We start from the raw sequence: 18,085 nt of genomic DNA on the forward strand, positions 1-18,085 counted from the left end.
AAGGCTCCTTCTGTATTGCCTGCTGTTCATACCCAAAAAATATTGGTATCATTAAGGTGTTCCTTAGCTGTACTAAAACATAGCTTGTTGGCACACTGTAAAGCATAAATAGGAAACAAAGTCAATTGACGGCCTGTGAGGGACTCCCGCACCAGCACTGGATCATTAGGTGGATAGTTTTATAATAGCAATACCAATACATTGATTCCAATTAGAAAGCTATATTTCCTATGATCTAAAAATGTAAAGTTATATATAATGACCACATATATATCCCGAAATAACTCGTTCTTCCTTTCAGTTATCAAAGCCAAGTTGGTTATTTCTTATTCTCTAAAGAACCAGTTCTGAGAAAGTGGCTCCATGCTGCCCCAGGTAGGTAAATGACTAATGGACTATTGTCTGCAGTGAGGGGAGGATTTGCTAGCTCCCATACAGACAAAGCAGCCTAATGCTGGCCAACAGCGATCTCACCTGACTCAGCCAAGCGTTTATATTTATTTCAATAAGAACTGGAAGATAAGCTGACAATGGCAACATTTATCTTCCCAGGGAACAAAGGGGTTGAGCATAATGCAATCTCAACAAAATCTACTGTCATATGGTCTGCTGTAGTCCAAGCAGGGAGGAGGGGGAGGTAAGATGGAGGTGAAATATAGGAACTTTTAGATTTTTAACTTTACGCTTGCATTTATTATTTGTAACCTAATGATAATGCTCATAAGGAAGCAAACTTCATTTGGTTGGTTTAGTAACATGTATATACATACAGACATCCTATTATCCTTCAGTGTTCATCAAGAATAAGGCAAAACAGCACTTCCCTCTTTAAAAAAAAAATCTTTGGCAGCAGTGTCCAATTAAACGGTGTAGGATAAGATATAAATATACAGTAGATAAAACCCTTTAATGCATTGTCTGATTTTATAAGCCGTTAAGCAGGGGTAGCGATCCTCGGATCTACAGCTGTTGCAAAACTAAAGCTAAAGCTTTGGCCGTCCAGGCATGATGGAAGTTTCAGTTTTTAAATAGCTGGAGAGCCAAGGTTCCCTACACCCTGGTTACAGTGTACCTGTGGTCTCAGAAAACTTCTGAGATGTCATGGAGGAGTAACGAGACCCTCAACGATCATTGGAAAGAAGAGCGATAGTAGACCCTATCTGACCGATTGGCTGATCCTAGGAAAGGCAGTACATGGGCGATTTTGTGAATCCACAGCCACATTTTAATATTAAAAGGAGTCACCTTTTGGTGCCTAGGATGAATAAAAGATACACTGCATTTACCCACTGCGACCCACATACTTGAATACTGGTATTTTCGAATCCAAATACCTTTTTAGTGAATACTGTGCTAGTGCAGATGGACCCTTATCTATTTGTCACCATAGGTAGCCACAGTCTTCTCTCGCTTTGTAGACTCGGTTTTACACAGGTGGCTCATTGACTGTCATACTTTATTTCGTGGTGGTGCTGTAGAGAATGGAGCACTTCCTGTAGGGTTCCCCAACACATTACAGCTGGGGTCGCAGCAGTAAGACACATTGATCACTGTATCGTGAAGGGACCCATCTACCAACAATGGATTATTAATTATGGGCAATAATATATACGTATGAATACACAAGACAATGATAGGATCACCCACATTCTTACTCACGTCCTGGCCAAGGGACGTGATTCTTAGCTTCTCTTCTCACTTTGTTTTTCAGGCACAATGAAGCCATGCACCAGGGGTATCCCCCAACATCCGCCACTGGGCAGCATACGGTGGTCTGTATTGGCCATTGAAGTACAGTATTCTGATGCAAACAACTCGAATGTATAACAGAAACTCCAGGGGCCTATGGACACATTGGTTATACTGTAATTCAGAGGAATACTACCATTTTGGCTCTGAAATGTGAATAGAGTCTTATGAAGTTGAAGACTGTGCCAGTTACAATAGTAGTGACACAAACACTTAGATTTAGTAACTGTGGACCCTACAGCAATATATACAATCAGGGTATACAACCACAAAAAATAGTGATCATTCCCTTTAAATTAAAATAAAAAATATTAAAATAAAGCTCTATGGCTCTATATGTCCATTTGTAGTTTCCCCCTTTGCAGAATGGAAATCATAAATCTGCCTTGGTTTGCTATGTAAGCTTCTACAGCGCTCCAGCTGCCCGAGATCTTCTCCAGCTTCTCCTTTATTCCCAGTTCCAGTAGACACACAAGGCCTCGTCTCTTCTGTCATCTAACGCGCCAGGTGCCTCGGGGGCTTGGTGAAAAATTACTAAACATGAAGAAAAAAAAAGGGCAAGGAAATTACAAGAACCATTCCACACATAAACGGTCAGAGAAAACAATTCAAGTCTATTCTTCTTTGGAGCCATTCCATCTCTAATTGAAACAAGAGGAAGATGGAAGGAAGAATTCAATTTCGCATTTACCTTACACTCTAGATAGGACCTATAAGAACGTAATTGACCTCCCAGTCATCCATCATGATCGACCTAGCTTGTAAATTTTATTTCAATTTTATTTAGTTACTGCTACAGTTCCAGCTATGTCATACATCATCTCACAGATTGGCCATAAAATTAAAACCTCTGGCAGGTGAAGTGAACAATTCATTTTACCCTGTGACAATGGCACCTATGAAAGGATGAGATACAGTATACACTGCTAACGTTGTCATTGTGGTGCTACATCTTGCTGGTTCAGCTTGCCAATGGAGCTCTTGCACTGCACTCCATGGAGGAGAGCTGGCTGTATGTGAGGTGAGCAGCAAAGCATACAGTACTTTCACCTAGCTATCCATCAATCTATCTAATATGTATCCACCGTCTCCTATATATCATCTATCCACCATTGATCTATCTGCCATCCCATGCAAGGGCAGCGTTAACAGATCCATTTCCTGCAAAACGCAAAGTGGCCATGTTTGATTGTGGCAGCATCACCATGACAACCACAGACGCTGTATGTAGTGCGGTCACTAACAGATATAGAGCTGTTACAGGACGGGTACACGTTGTATTAGTGTTCTGTAGTGAACCATATCGCACTTTGGTCGTCCAAAAAGTTGGTATGTATGTGCTGGTTACAGGACCGGTCTCTGGCATATCTACAACTACCTGTGTAATCTCTAAGCTTATTATTTAGGGTTCTTAGTGCCCGAACCATAAGCTGGTCACCATCGTGTAACCAGTCATAAAAGGGTTAAAGTGTCACTGTTGTGAATTTTTTTTGCAGAAATCAATAGTCCAGGCGATTTTAAGAAACTTTGTAATTGGGTTTATTAGCCGAAAAATGCATTTTTATCATGAAAAAGCAGTTTCAAGCTCTCCCCCCTGTCCTATGGAGAGAGCTAAATAAAAGACCAAAACTGGACAACAAAGAGTTAATCTACAAAAACCTCTCTATCTCCTCTGACAGTCCCCACTGACCTCTCTGAGCTCTGATTACAGCTGTCACCCAGCTCTGTGCCTGTAATCCTGTTATCAGCTTTCTGCTGTTGGCTAACTCCCTGGGAAAAGGCTTTTTAAATGCAGATAATGGGCATACTTGACTAATAAACCCAATTACAAAGTTTCTTAAAGGTAACCATTCACCCCGTGGCCCCCAGCAGAAACTGACATACAGTGACATAAAGGTCAATATACTTACCACATCGCTCCTGGTCCCGTCCCGGATCCCGTTGTTGACACTGAGAAATCGCCGATTCTTCTTCTCCGCCCATTATGGTAATGAGCTGAGATGAGTACAACGTCCATAGGAAACGATGGACGAGTCCAACTTATTCATGAGGTCCTCTTCTCGTCGCCACCCATCCACGCCTCCTGGAACTTGATTGACGTCTTCAGTCTTCAGTCTTCCGGCGAGAAGAAAGAAGACGAGGAGGAAGAGGACCCGGTGTCAATCAAGTGTCGGAGGCGGGGAGAAGGCTGGACTTCGGACCCAGCGGCGCTCATTACCATAATGGGCGCGAGAAGAAGAATCGTCAATTTCTCCGTGTCAACAACGGGATTCGGGACGGGACCGATGTGGTAAGTATATTGACCTTTATGTCACTGTATTTCAGTTTCTGCCGGGGGCCACGGGGTGAATGGTTCCCTTTAAAATCGCCTGGACTATTGATTTCTGCAAAAGAAAAAAAAAAAAAAATACGACAGTGACTCTTTAACCCCTTAAAGTCAAAGCCAATTTTCGTTTTTGCACTTTTGCTTTTTCCACTTTATGTTTAAAAGGCCATAGCACTTGCATTTTTTTACCTAGAGACCCATATGAGCCCTTGTTTTTTACTAAACCAATTGTAATTTGCAATGACAGGCATTATTTTTCCATAAAATATGCTGCAAAACCGGGAAAAAATAATTTGCGCTGTCAAATTGAAAAAAAAAAGGAACTTGTTTTGATTTCGGGGAGTTTTGCATTTATGCCGTTCGCCCTATGGTAAAACTGACTTGATATGCATGTTCCTCAAGTCCTTACGATTACAACAATATATAACATGTGTAACTTTCATTGTATCTGATGGCCTGTAAAAAATTCAAACCATTGTTAACAAACATATGTTCCTTAAAATCGCTCTATTCCCATGCTTATAGCGCTTTTATTCTTGGGTCTATGGGGCTGGGTGAGGTGTCATTTTTTGCGCCATGATGCGTTCTTTCTATCGGTACCTTGATTGTGCATATGCAACTTTTATGATCGCTTTTTATTACATTTTTTCTGGATTTGATGCGACCAAAAATGCGCAATTTTGCACTTTGGAATTTTTTGGCGCTGACGCCGTTTACCGTGCAAGATCGGGAATGGGATTAATTAATAGTTCGGGCAATTACGCACGCAGCGGTACCAAAGATGTTTGTTTATTTGTTTATTTATTTATTTATATTTGTAAAATGGGAAAAGGGGGGTGATTTGGACTTTTATTAGGGGAGGGGATTTTTTATTAATAAAAAAACATTTTTACTTTTTTTTTTTTTACTGTAACTAGAAGTCCCCCTGGGGGACTTGTATATACACAGCACTGATCTCTCATAGAGATCAATGCTGTGTATATACACAGCAAAGATCGATTACATCGGTCATAGATTGCTTTGGCCTGCTGCAGGCCACAGCAATCTATTGCCGAGTCGGGATCAGCGTCATTGCGACGCTGAGGCCCGGCACGGGCAGAAGAACGGGGGGAGATCCATCCCTCTAGACACCAGGGACTTGCGGCGTAAAGCCTCTAAATGCAGGTTTGACAGCTGGCCTGCTGCCTAGATGAGTGCCATCTTGGATGCACCAGACGATCTTGAGCTTGACTATTTTACTCTCTTCTACCCATAATGTAATTTGGAGGTTCTAGCAGGGGAGAAAGGGTTTTCTGCTTTTAGACTACCCCTTCAACTGAGTCTCTACCTTCTTGACAGGTGGACCTGGATTTGTAAAGGAGAAAAGTTGGTTCTGCCCAGCCATTAATAAGTTGACAGACATGGCAGCCAGCTCTCTCACACATCCCGTTTAGTATATTTATAGTTTTTCTTTTTGTTATTACCTGTAAATTGTATTAAATGTACAAATTGCTATAAATATGTTATATTGGTATTACTCTCTAAGCCCAGGGGAGGGGCAACTCTCCAGCCATGGTTCCCTTGAGGTTTTCCCCACAGGGGTTTTTTCCTCGCCTGAATGCTGTAGAGTGACTCTTTGTGAGTTGGGGGTGTGCTGTTTTCAGTGTCATGTGATTTTAAATAAAATTGTGACCATTTGATACCTGATTACAATGTGTTGTGTCTTTATTTTGTGCGTTGGTTTCATTTTGCTTGGAAATTCTCAAACAACCCTCTCCACCCAGCCTTTGAGATTGCCTGATTAGGTCTGTGCTGTTTAACAAAGGTTAAAAATAAATAATTTTTAACTATGCTGATTTTTTTTTACTAATTATAGCTATGGCCAGGATAAGACTAGCACTAAAGCTCCTGGACCTTCAGCTTCAGACCCGCACAGGGACGGGGGTCCGCAAATAATTCTGGCTGAACTTCACCTCTTGTGGCAGCTTATCTCACCATAAACTAAAGGAGGTTATAGATCTTCTGTAACGCTAAGCAATCATTATGGAGATATATCCCGTAACTTACACATCATTGCTCCCGCGAGGAGTCATCTTTATTTGCCTGTAGAATGAACAAAATGATAACAGTTATTGCATAATACTAATGTTTAGCTGGTTACAAATCCATTTTTTTTTTTAAATGTGACCCTCCAAAGTCTACTGCACAGAACAACTCGTGGTGACGGTATTAGAAGCTCTTTGGGCCCCAACGCAAAAGTCCCTAACATCTACTATATTAATGTAAGTGTATTTATGCAGCAGATGGGCTTTGGGGCCCGCTGAGGCCAAAGAGGCAACGGGTGAATGATACCCAGTGCTAAAATTATGAAAATTAAACTAGTAGTCTTGGTTAATGCCTTATATTTTGGGGTGATTCAGTGAAGGGTAAATAAATGCAATATTACATGATAAAATTTAGTTTGGCAGCAGTCACTTCTAGTGAAAGCCCATAGTATAGAGGTCAATGAGAGCTGTATAAAAATCTCTGCCAACATCTAGATAGAAATTTTTTTGTATATAGGCAATACAAATTACTGAATACCAAGGTGCAAACCAGCTAGTGCGTTCATACAGTATATCACTTTTTTTTCATTTTTACCAGATCCACATAGAACACAGGGTTGAGCTCACACCCCTCCACTAGACATTTTCTTATGTAAAAATTAAACATCTGTTAACACTGGAATTATTTGACAACAATTGAGGTGCCGACTTCCAAAAATGTGTTAAGCAATGAAAGAACCAAAATATCTCTACAGCAAAACATGGAGGCCTGCAACATCTTATAAAGGTGACCCGTGGTGGTAATCCCAACCTGCTTTCTCCTGTTCTCTTCTGAGTGCACACAGGGCCATTAAAAGCCATTAGTTTCTGCAGATGAAATGGAACTAGCTAAGTGTTTTGGCTGAATGCCAGAACATGGCGGCTCATTCATTAGTGTGAACAGCGGATTTATACTCTAAATCCAGAAACTGTGATATCATTTAAAGGGAACCTATCACTATGTTTTAGGGCACTGAATCTCCAGCATGTCTTTATGCAGCGGAGGTTTAGTGCCTCAAATCTTTCTATATGAAGTCCTTCTGTTCCAAGAAACTTTTTTTTTTACTGGAGCTGACTCATAAGACTTATCCAGCAGCTTTGCACAAATTAAGTCATTGACAGTACATCTCACTTCACTGCACATGACTAGTAAGGGAAGGTGTACTCTCTCCGGTTACATTGGTGCCATCTCATCCTGTAGCACTGTTCATCCTGGTATTTAATGTCTAATTCATGTCTATAAATTGCAAACTCCTTAAAGCAAGAATTGTATTCTATACATGCAGAAAAGTAAAAGACAGGACGCGAAGGGCAATGAAGGATGTAATTCTGCAGGACATTGCAGATCTTTTCGCCATTGAGTCTTTGGAAAGCTCTATAGGCACTGTAATGGCTGCCATTGGTAGTGGTCACCAGCACCATGATGTGAAGGATTATATCTTAAGACTTTTTAGATTCAGTATAAGCCAAGATCAGCTCACATAATCTCTGAGACCTAAACTTGCAAGCATGACTACAAACGGTCTTTTATTCCGATGGAGGGTATTAAGAATAAAAACCATCACACCAGCGGTGGTCAACCCACATTAAGGATGCGGCACTCAACATCATCCATGGGAGCATCATCAAACAAAAATGTAGCTGCATGTGTGGTCCCCCTTAGCTTGAGTCTATTGGAAGTTAATGACCAGATGAGTGCATTCAGCTATCTCCCATCTATATTAGAGAGTGACTGACTCTCTCTGTTGCAAACAGGTTACACAGGATCCTTGTATTTGGGATCAGTTAGGATGGTCAACACTAGGCTACACAGTAAGGCTGGGTTCACACTGCGTTTTTGCAATCCGTTTTTTTCATCCATTTTTTGCATAAGACGGAGGGGAAAAAAACCGGATGCATTTGTGTGCATCCGTTTTGATCCGTTTTTCCATTGTAAAAAAAAAACGGATCCGTTTTTTTTAACGGACACAAAAGTAGTGTCAGCTACGTTTTTGTGTCCGTCCAAAAAAACTGATGTTTTGATCCGTTTTTTTTTTTACAATGGAAGTCAATGGAAAAACGGATCAAAACGGATGCACACAAATGCATCTATTTTTTTTCATCCGTTTTGCATTTGTTTTTTTCATCCATTTTTTGCAAAAAACGGATGAAAAAAACGGATTGCAAAAACGCACTGTGAACCCAGCCTAAGCATCAAGACTAACCCTCATTTGGTCCATAGAGCGCCAGATGAGCAACCCCACATTATTTACTATAATATTGTGAGCCTGGGTAATCACCTTTATTACCTGCTTGTCCGACTTTTCTGAGCTTCTTCCTTTTTGCTGGTCACGTCCCCTTAACTGAAGCATGTCTATCCGTTCCCGCTGGGCCGCTGTCTGCTCTGGAGCACTACTCCTCCTGTCTTTGGATGCTTTGCTCTTAAATATACTTTTTGGAGCCTTCTCTTCTATAAGTTTATGTCCACTGATGCTGACCACAGTATCCCTGACTTCACTTTTATCCAACCCCACTAACTCTGGTCCATTTTGTGACATCTCTTGCGTCTCAAACGCTTGATGTAAGCTGAGACCATTTTTAGTCTTTTTTTCCATTTGGTCATCTGTATCCTTGTCAAATGAAATGGGATCACTGGAGATGTTCTGGTCATCCTGGGCCCCTTGTATACTGGATTTTTTTCCAATGTGAGTAACTCGGAATCTAAAAAGAACACAAACACACCACTAAAATAAATGTTCACATGTTTTACAGAATGGCATACAATATATAGAACTATGAGAACTAATCTCTCAATATTAACACAACTGGGTAAAGAGATTGTACATTAAAATAACATTTTAACTAACACTGCACACTGATCTGACTGCTATCCAAAGATGGCTGCCAGTTTGGTTGCTAAGAATATAAGGGATAACATAAGGGATGTTCTACCTAACAATCTAGTTGTACAAAGTTATTACTTTGAAATGCGTTAGTGTTGAGGTTTGATTTTATTATATTCTAAATTAAGTTTGGAAGTTTTACTCATCTTGGAGCTGTAGGCTCAGACCCATCATCCCAACCTCAGATCGTATATTACTTAGGTGTTCAGGGATGGGGCAAGGTACACTTTTCTTATAGGAATATTGATTATTTTTTTGTAAAAGTTCATTACGTTATTATATTAAGTACACCAAAAGTGCTTTGACTATATAATACTCCAAATCGATATATCATAATGTAGTCACATAACTTCATTTCAGTAATAATGAGTGAGATGGACTGCAAATGTAATTATAAGGTATTCTAAAAAGATGCTAATAAGATAAGGGCCTGTCCTGGATGAGTAAAAAGAAAGGGCCTGCTTTTCCTGGAATAAGTTTTGCAACTTTTTCTATACACTAGAATAGGGATGAGCTGCAATATCAGACTAGAAAGGACTTTTTTTTTTTACCGTAAGGGTATTGTAACGCCTGGAGTAGTGGATCCACTGGACCGGCACCAGCGATGGCACAGACCTCACCAGGGAGCGGAGTCTAAGGGGCCGCTGGTTTTCACCAGAGCCCGCCGCAAGGCGGGATGGACTTGCTGCGGCAGGCGACCCCCAGGTCGCTACCCCTGGCTTGGTTGCTGGTGTCGGCAGGCGAGGCGTGGCAGGAGATGGCACAGGCAATGGTCTGCAGGTGAGAGCGCACGTGACAGGCTGGACACGGGAACAGGTGGAGTGACAGGGAAACAGGAACCAGGAACAGGGACTTGGGACCAGGTAATGGACAGGACTCAGGAACAGGGACTTGGGACCAGGTAACGGACAGGACTCAGGAACAGGGACTTGGGACCAGGTAACGGACAGGACACAGGAACAACAGGGAGCTGGGCCAAACGCTATGGGAAGCATGTAGAGGCTCCAACACAGGGGACAGGGCATGCTGGGATTTATAGGGGAGTGATTAGGTGCAACTACCAATTAGGAGCGCACTGCCCCTTTAAATCTGAGACAGCCGGCGCGCGCGCGCCCTAGGAGGCGGGGACGCGCGCGCCGGCCGGCACAGCGGGAGACAGGAGCGTGGAGAGGTGAGGCGCCCCCCGGGGCCGAGGTGATAGCAGCGCCGGGTCCCCGACTATGGACACCGGCTGCTGCATGGGGCAGGAAGCGGTCGCGGCGGCGGCCCGGAACGCGGGACGCCGCCGCGGCCGTGACAGTACCCCCCCCCTTTGGCCTCCCCCTCTTTCTTGCCTGCAGATGGCACAGGAAGCCACAAAGTCTTTGACATCTTGAAACAGACTAGGCCACCAGTAGTGGCGAGAGATCCGTTGGCCGGTCTTACGGACTCCAGGGTGCCCGGCCTCCAACGAGGAATGACCCCACTTCAAAATACCTCTTCGAAGCGCAGGGTGAACATGAGTCTTTCCGGGGGGTACTCTCTGAAGCGAGGAGGTGACGACTGGTGCTAGGCGATCAGGCGGTAAAACATGGCAAGGGACTGTGGGTCTGTGGACGAGGACCTTCTGTAAGTTCTCCCGGTGGTGAGAGGACACGACCTTAGTCTTGGGTACGGAGAGAGGGTACACCTCGGCAGAGAAGGCATCCGCCGAGTCTTGGTCTTCTGCCGGTAGGTCGGGTAGAGGCTTGGCTGGGACAGGAAACGACATAGTACACTTGGTCTGAGGTGACCTGAGACACTGGTTGGAACAGTCCTGACCCCAACTGAGAATCTCCCCGGTTCTCCAGTCCAGTTGAGGGGCATGTTCTTGCAGCCACGGGAGTCCCAGGAGGACCGCGGGGGAAGAATGGGGCAGGACGTAGAAGGATATCTCTTCTTGATGTAAAGGACCCACCTGGAGGACTAAAGGTGCGGTCTGGTAGTACACACGGTCGGTAAGAATTTCGCCTGTGACCGAGGAGATAGACAGGGGCCTGGCTAGTCGGGTCACGGGTAGCCGCCATCTTTGGACCAATGTTGCCGCAATAAAACTGCCTGCTGACCCAGAATCGAGGAAGGCAGTAGTCTGATGATTTCGTCCTGAGAGAGTCCGGATGGAAACTGGCATAGACAGACTTGGAATGGTGGCATTCACACCTAGGGACACCTGTCCCACCGGACCTAGGTGCGAGCATTTTCCGGATGTTTGGGGACGTAGGGGACATCCCAGCCGGAAGTGATCGGAACCACCGCAATAGAGACAGAGATTCTGCTCCAGGCGCCGGATTCTTTCATCAGGCGTCAGGTGAGCCCGTTCCACCTGCATAGGAATCTCAGGAGAGGGTTGGGACATCGAAAGGTCAGGATTCTGGAAAACCGGCGCCAGCTGGGGATGGCGACGGGAACGGGTTAGTAAATGTTCATGCCGAACCTCCTCCTCCCTCTCCGAAAAACGAGTATCAACTCGGGTGGCCAGTAGAATGAGTTCGTTCAGGGAGGTAGGCAGGTCTCGGGCAGCGAGCATGTCTCTCACACGACTAGACAGGCCCTTCTTGAAGGTGGCCAATAGGGCGGCCTCGTTCCAGTCCAATTCGGCTGCCAGGGTGCGGAACTGGATGGCGTAGTCACCAACAGAGGAGCTGCCTTGAGAGAGGTTGAGGAGAGCAGTCTCGGCTGAAGAAGCACGGGCAGGTTCCTCAAAGACGGAGCGAAACTCGAATAGGAAGGCCCGGAGATTGGCAGCAACTGGATCATCACGGTCCCACAGTGGCGTGGCCCAGGCCAGGGCTCTACCTTCTAATAGGCTGATGATGAAAGCCACTTTAGAGCGCTCGGTGGAAAACTGACTACTCAAAAGTTCAATGTGCATGGTGCACTGAGTCAAGAATCCTCTGCACAACTTAGAGTCCCCAGAGTACTTGCTTGGGAGGGCCAGTCGGAGTGAAGAAGAAGCGTCAGGAGGTGGTGTGCGCTGGGCAGTAGTCTGCTGCTGTAAGGCGGCAGTGAGTTGCTGGATCTGCTGTGACTGCTTCTGGATTTGTTGCGCCTGCTGAGTGACCACTCTGGCGACATCACGGAGATCAGGCACCTCGCCGGGATCCATGGTTGGAGCCTACTGTAACGCCTGGAGTAGTGGATCCACTGGACCGGCACCAGCGATGGCACAGACCTCACCAGGGAGCGGAGTCTAAGGGGCCGCTGGTTTTCACCAGAGCCCGCCGCAAGGCGGGATGGACTTGCTGCGGCAGGCGACCCCCAGGTCGCTACCCCTGGCTTGGTTGCTGGTGTCGGCAGGCGAGGCGTGGCAGGAGATGGCACAGGCAATGGTCTGCAGGTGAGAGCGCACGTGACAGGCTGGACACGGGAACAGGTGGAGTGACAGGGAAACAGGAACCAGGAACAGGGACTTGGGACCAGGTAATGGACAGGACTCAGGAACAGGGACTTGGGACCAGGTAACGGACAGGACTCAGGAACAGGGACTTGGGACCAGGTAACGGACAGGACACAGGAACAACAGGGAGCTGGGCCAAACGCTATGGGAAGCATGTAGAGGCTCCAACACAGGGGACAGGGCATGCTGGGATTTATAGGGGAGTGATTAGGTGCAACTACCAATTAGGAGCGCACTGCCCCTTTAAATCTGAGACAGCCGGCGCGCGCGCGCCCGAGGAGGCGGGGGCGCGCGCGCCGGCCGGCACAGCGGGAGACAGGAGCGTGGAGAGGTGAGGCGCCCCCCGGGGCCGAGGTGATAGCAGCGCCGGGTCCCCGACTATGGACACCGGCTGCTGCATGGGGCAGGAAGCGGTCGCGGCGGCGGCCCGGAACGCGGGACGCCGCCGCGGCCGTGACAGGTATAAACACACACACCGTATACACAGCGTATTTACTGCTGCAATACACAGCAAATACACAACAAATACGCAGCAGATTAGATCTAAATAACTGAACACAGCATCAAATCTGCTGCAGATCTGCTGCGTATACGGTGTGTGTGTGTGTTTGTACCCTTAGGGTATGTTCACACTGAGCAAAATTGGCTAAATCCCGCCTGCCTCAGTGTCAAACAGTGTGTCTATGGGAGGGCTCACGCGCCGCCGCTTTCCCACAATGACATGTCAATTCTTTGAGCGGAGAGCCGCAGAGAGCGCAGGTGTGCGAGCCCTCCCATTGACACACTGTTTGACACTGAGGCAGGCGGGATTCCGTGGCAGAGCGCTCCGCTGTGGAATTGCGCCAATTCTGCATTAGTGTGAACATATCCTTATGCTGGATGACTCCAGGATTATGGGAAAAAAATCTTTAACATGAATGCAAAAACATATACTTCAGGTTAAGTTCACACTTCGTTTTTTTTTAGGCTTATTTTGATTAAAACCCCAAAAGAAGAAATCCCTTTCTTTTATAGGAGTTGGCCACTTAAAATTGTTCAGTATACAGTATTAGTAAGTGTACTCACTGTATATACTGATAGCAGCTCCCTGTGCACCTCATAGAGCTAAAATCAGACTCCCCTCCTGGGCTGCCCTGCTCTGTGGTGAGTCTGTCCATAAGATGGCTGACATGGGGGAACATGTGACCATGCCCCGCTGAGCCTGTATATGCCTATGGAGGACACTGGGGGCGGGGGAAGGGTCACATGCTCCTCCTTGTTAACAACTTATGGACAGACTCACCACAGAGCAGGACAGCACAGCCTGGAGGAAGGGTGTGTGATATTAGCTTTATGAGGTACACAGGGAGCTGCTGTCAGTAAGTGCAGTGAGTACACTTACTAATACCATACACTGAGCAATTTTACAATAAAGTGGCCAACCCCTTTAAAATTAAACAGTTTGGTAGGAAATAATCCAGAAAGAGAGAGCAATATAAAAATGTCAGTTTTAGGAGATGTAAAAAGACTCTGTGAGGCATATGTATTAGGCATGGGGAACCAGAGACAGGGCCAAAAAGGTACGCTGATGTATACCATGATGTGCAAGGGGTGCACCTATTAACTTTAACAGCCCAAACTTGGCCTGTGCTTTTGAGTCCTGCAAAAACATATACATCTGGGAAACAAAAGTAATGTAGCAATAGTAGTAAACAGACCTGGTTTAGCTTTTATATGACAAAGTTTACACCATCTAAGTACAAGGGTGCAGTCACACGTACAGGATCCTCTGCTGATATCAATGTAACTAAATGATTAAATATAGCATGACCCTGTAGGTGTGAATGGACACTTAAATGTTCACCACTGCATCAGGTTTGTAGGTAGACAGTACCTTCCGACAGAGAATACTGTGACCTCCCCTGGATGTGACTTTCCTCTGCTGTCCTTTGAGCGGCCCATACGATGTAGTAGGCTCCTCTTCTTGCGTGTGCAATGAATACAGGGGGCTTGTGTTGATCCAAGGTGCACTGTATGGTGATGAGGAGGTCCAGCATCTTGGCTTTCACGGTGTGGGCATAAACTGGTAAAAGGTGGAGGTTGAATCAAGGTTGAGTCATATCAATTACAAAGCACCGGTTTACGTTTAAGTTTTAATGTAGACTTAAAAAAAAAAAAAAACTATGCCTACAGTCAACAAAGTAAAAAATACGAATTTCCAGTGAACGCCTCTTTACGTGCTCCAATTCTAAATATTGATAGCTTATCTTCAATAACTGATCGGGGAGGTGGTGACACATGGCATCCCAGCAGACCTGATATTTAATAGGGCTGCCATGGCTGGAACGATGCTGTGAATGGGGCCGGAAGGAAATGGCTGCCTACACTACATAGTGCTCACGACTGGTTACTGCAGCTCAGCTATTGTTGCAGTCAGTAGTGGATTATAATAGGGGCGTTTCGGGCGGCAGCCTGGGGCCCTGAGCTCCTGGGGGGCCCATGACCACCCAAAAAGACTTATACTTTCAGTGGTGTACTGTCTCCTGGCTACACTGTGCAAAAAATCACAGTTTTTTTATGGCAATTTTGCACAAATCAGGACATCACGACATTATCTATCCTGTACTATAAATGCCAGGCTAGTGCTGCCATAGTTACAGTGGGGTGGGGGGGCCCAGGCTTGGTGAACAGCCCGGGGCCTATGGTAAAGTTAATCCGCCTCTGGTTGCAGTAAATGGAGAAGAATAATGCTGCGTTTACACGGAACGATTATCGTGCAAATCTGCACGATAACGATCGAATTCAAACGATAATCTTACGTGTAAACGCAGCGAACGATCAAACGAGGAGCGAGAAATCGTTCATTTTGATCTTCTTGAGAACAAGTTCTCAAATCGTCGTTGATCGTTCGCAAAAAAATTCGCAGATCGTTCCGTGTGAACAGTCGTTCGCTGATTTAACCAATGTGTGAGAGAGGCCTTAAGCGATCGCAAAACGATTTTCCGTACGATATATTGTACCATCTAAACGCTGATCGTTATTAAAAAAAATCGTTACTCCGACATCGTTAATGAAAGAGATTAGGGGGATATTAACCCCTGGTGTTCTCTGCGAGATTTCTGTCGGTTTCAGGAGCATAAATTTCCACTAAACCGACAAACACTTCGGGTGCGTTTTATTCTATTTATCAGTTCTGCAGTACATAAGAACAGATGTTGGCAGGCAGGACGGGCTGGTTGCTAAGCAATCATCATACGCAAAGCCTCACAGGCACGCTAGCTCTGCCGGTGAAGTTTCGGTGTCTCGAGGTTCTGCAACTGGTCTGTCTTCAGATTATGCAATGCCTCCAGACATCAGTGCTAAACTACATTAACACTATCTGTATGGGAGGTCAAACTCTAAATCTGCAAGAAAAGCAACATACTGTATCAACATCAACCATAGTCCTAAATCACAATATAATGGGACATTCAGATCAGAAAACCTAAAACTGATGGTGCTAAAAGTAACACTGACAGTGGCCTAAATAGATAAGGGGCCATATAAATATCACAACTATGACGCAGGATTTTACTTGGAAGGACCAAGGTTTGCTTCCAATTTCACATCTGCTTCTTTACAAATGCAGTTACTTTAGGTCCTTGATGCCCAACAGTGTAGAGGCACAAACTAACGCCGGGTCCTCAGTCAAAGCAGCTGCATGATCCATCTAAAAGGCAACGCTAAGGGTTAAAGTGTCACCTTTATTACAAAAAAACTTTTGACATGTTAGAGAGACATGTCAAAAGTTTTGATCGGCCCGAGTCTGTTTAGACCCTGACCAATTGTGAGAATACTGTGCAGCGCAGTCCACTCCCCGCTCTGTGTCAATGATAAGAGACTATGATTGCGCTTCCTCACGTGACACAGAGCTGGGCTTCTCTTGGCCTTTTCTCACCAGTGGTCAGGGTCTGGTTCAGACCTGGACTGATCTAAACTTTTAACATGTCGCTTTAAAAAGTTTTTATTTTTTATAACAATAGGGACACAGGGCAGAGTTTGCCACCCATATATGTTCTCTACCTATTGCTGACCCTCTACACCAGTGCTTCTTAATTCCAGTCCTTAGGCCTCACCAACAGGTCATGTTTTGAGGATTTCCTTAGTATCTCACAGGCGATATAATATTACTCAGTGCATCAGATATTATCATAGGTGTTCTTTGTATGGGAAATCCTTAAAACATGACCTGTTGGTGAGGCCTAAGGACTGGAATTGAGAAGCACTGCCCTACACAAACAGAATCGTTTCCCCATGTATGTTTTTGCTGCTGTCCCCAGTGCCCTGATAAATTAAAGCTAATACCCCAAAAAGCAGTGCCAAAACAGTAATAGTACCACAGAGAACAACAGAGCATCCATGTGTTCACCATACAGTAACAATCCTCCCTGTGTGCCCTCCTCACCGTAACTGTGCCCTCATTTGACTCCACATACAGTCACACATAGTACTTCTGTCAGTCTTTTTTCAACAAGAGTGGGTTAAAAACATAGAAGCTGGCCAAATCTTTCCATTATAATTTTTCGCCGTGGTTCCACTCCTGATGTTGGCTACAAATACTGACAGAAACACTTGCCAAAATACTATGTGTAAACTATACTATGTGCCCTTCCTACAATAATAGTGTCCTCTTACAGCAACAATGTCCCCTCCATCCCCCTCATACAGTAAAAATGCCCCCTTAGTGTTTCCAAAGAGAAAAATCCCCCCTTAGCGCCCTCTTTGCATTAATAATGCCCTGTTAATGGCCCCACAAACTGCCAGTATGCACCCCTCATTTAATACTCACTTAAACCACCAATCCACAATCACTAGAACAGTTTAGGTTGTAGGCCTCTTACCACCTATGGCCTGCGGCATGGCACAAAAATGGCCTGCATTGAGTCTTTTAAGTGCCTGTGGCTTACAAGGGTGTATTGCACTGCCATATTATTCAACTATATTTACACCCTGAGGACAAAGATGTAATTAAAAGAGTGCAAGTGAGTGATTTACCATCTAATGCCTATCCCGCCCCCCCATGTGCACATTAAATGGGCTCCTCTAAGTAAAATGCGTCCAGAGCCACCATCCCTTCTGCCCCAGCTAGCTACACTACTGGCCTCGCTCTTAGTACATATACTCTTAGAACTGAAATTGAACTAAAATTTGCCAGAATATACCAGGGATTCTTCCAGTTGGATGTGTTAAAACCTCAATTTCAGTCTATTAATAGAAATTGTCTGAAAGCTCCATAATGAAGTCAAACCTCAGGAAGAACCCCCTGTTGTGCTTACAGCTACTGTAATAATACTGGCTTTATGTGAGCAAGGTTAGAAACCTTTGTAGGTAAGATTTTTTTAAATGTTTTATTTATAGTGACACAAAAGAAAACATAAAAAAGGAATCGATTCCTAACTAGTTCTTCAAAAACACTCTTACGGTACGTTCACACTTACCGGATCCGCAGCTGATTTTCTGCTGGAGATCCGCTGCGGATCTGCACCAGATCTGAAGCAGATTTAATTTAAATAACTGAACACAGCATCAAATCTGCACCATCAAATCTGCTGCGGATCTACTGCATATCTGCTGCGGATCCTGTAGGTGTGAACGCACCCTTATGTACAGGATCTGCAGCAGATTTGATGGC

At 44.9% G+C, this 18,085-nt stretch overlaps 1 protein-coding gene across 3 annotated transcripts in view; it reads right to left on the reverse strand.

Annotated features, from left to right (window-relative positions):
- Positions 1 to 1,120: 1,120 nt before the first annotated feature.
- The window catches only part of RELL2 (RELT like 2), a 67,149-nt gene continuing 50,184 nt past the window's right edge, over positions 1,121 to 18,085 (reverse strand). For 2 of the 3 annotated variants that reach the window (XM_069954012.1, XM_069954020.1), the window contains exons 5-8: positions 14,309 to 14,497; positions 8,418 to 8,838; positions 6,122 to 6,157; positions 1,121 to 2,283 (exon numbers count right to left, since the gene is read on the reverse strand). In XM_069954012.1, the coding sequence (XP_069810113.1) occupies positions 6,125 to 6,157; positions 8,418 to 8,838; positions 14,309 to 14,497 (643 nt within the window). In that variant the 3' untranslated portion in view covers positions 1,121 to 2,283; positions 6,122 to 6,124. The remainder of the gene's footprint in view (positions 2,284 to 6,121; positions 6,158 to 8,417; positions 8,839 to 14,308; positions 14,498 to 18,085) is intronic. The other variant, XM_069954028.1, reaches the window with a different exon arrangement.

The sequence above is a fragment of the Dendropsophus ebraccatus genome, chromosome 1 (assembly GCF_027789765.1).
Source record: "Dendropsophus ebraccatus isolate aDenEbr1 chromosome 1, aDenEbr1.pat, whole genome shotgun sequence".
In the NCBI taxonomy this organism is placed as follows: Eukaryota; Metazoa; Chordata; class Amphibia; order Anura; family Hylidae; genus Dendropsophus; species Dendropsophus ebraccatus.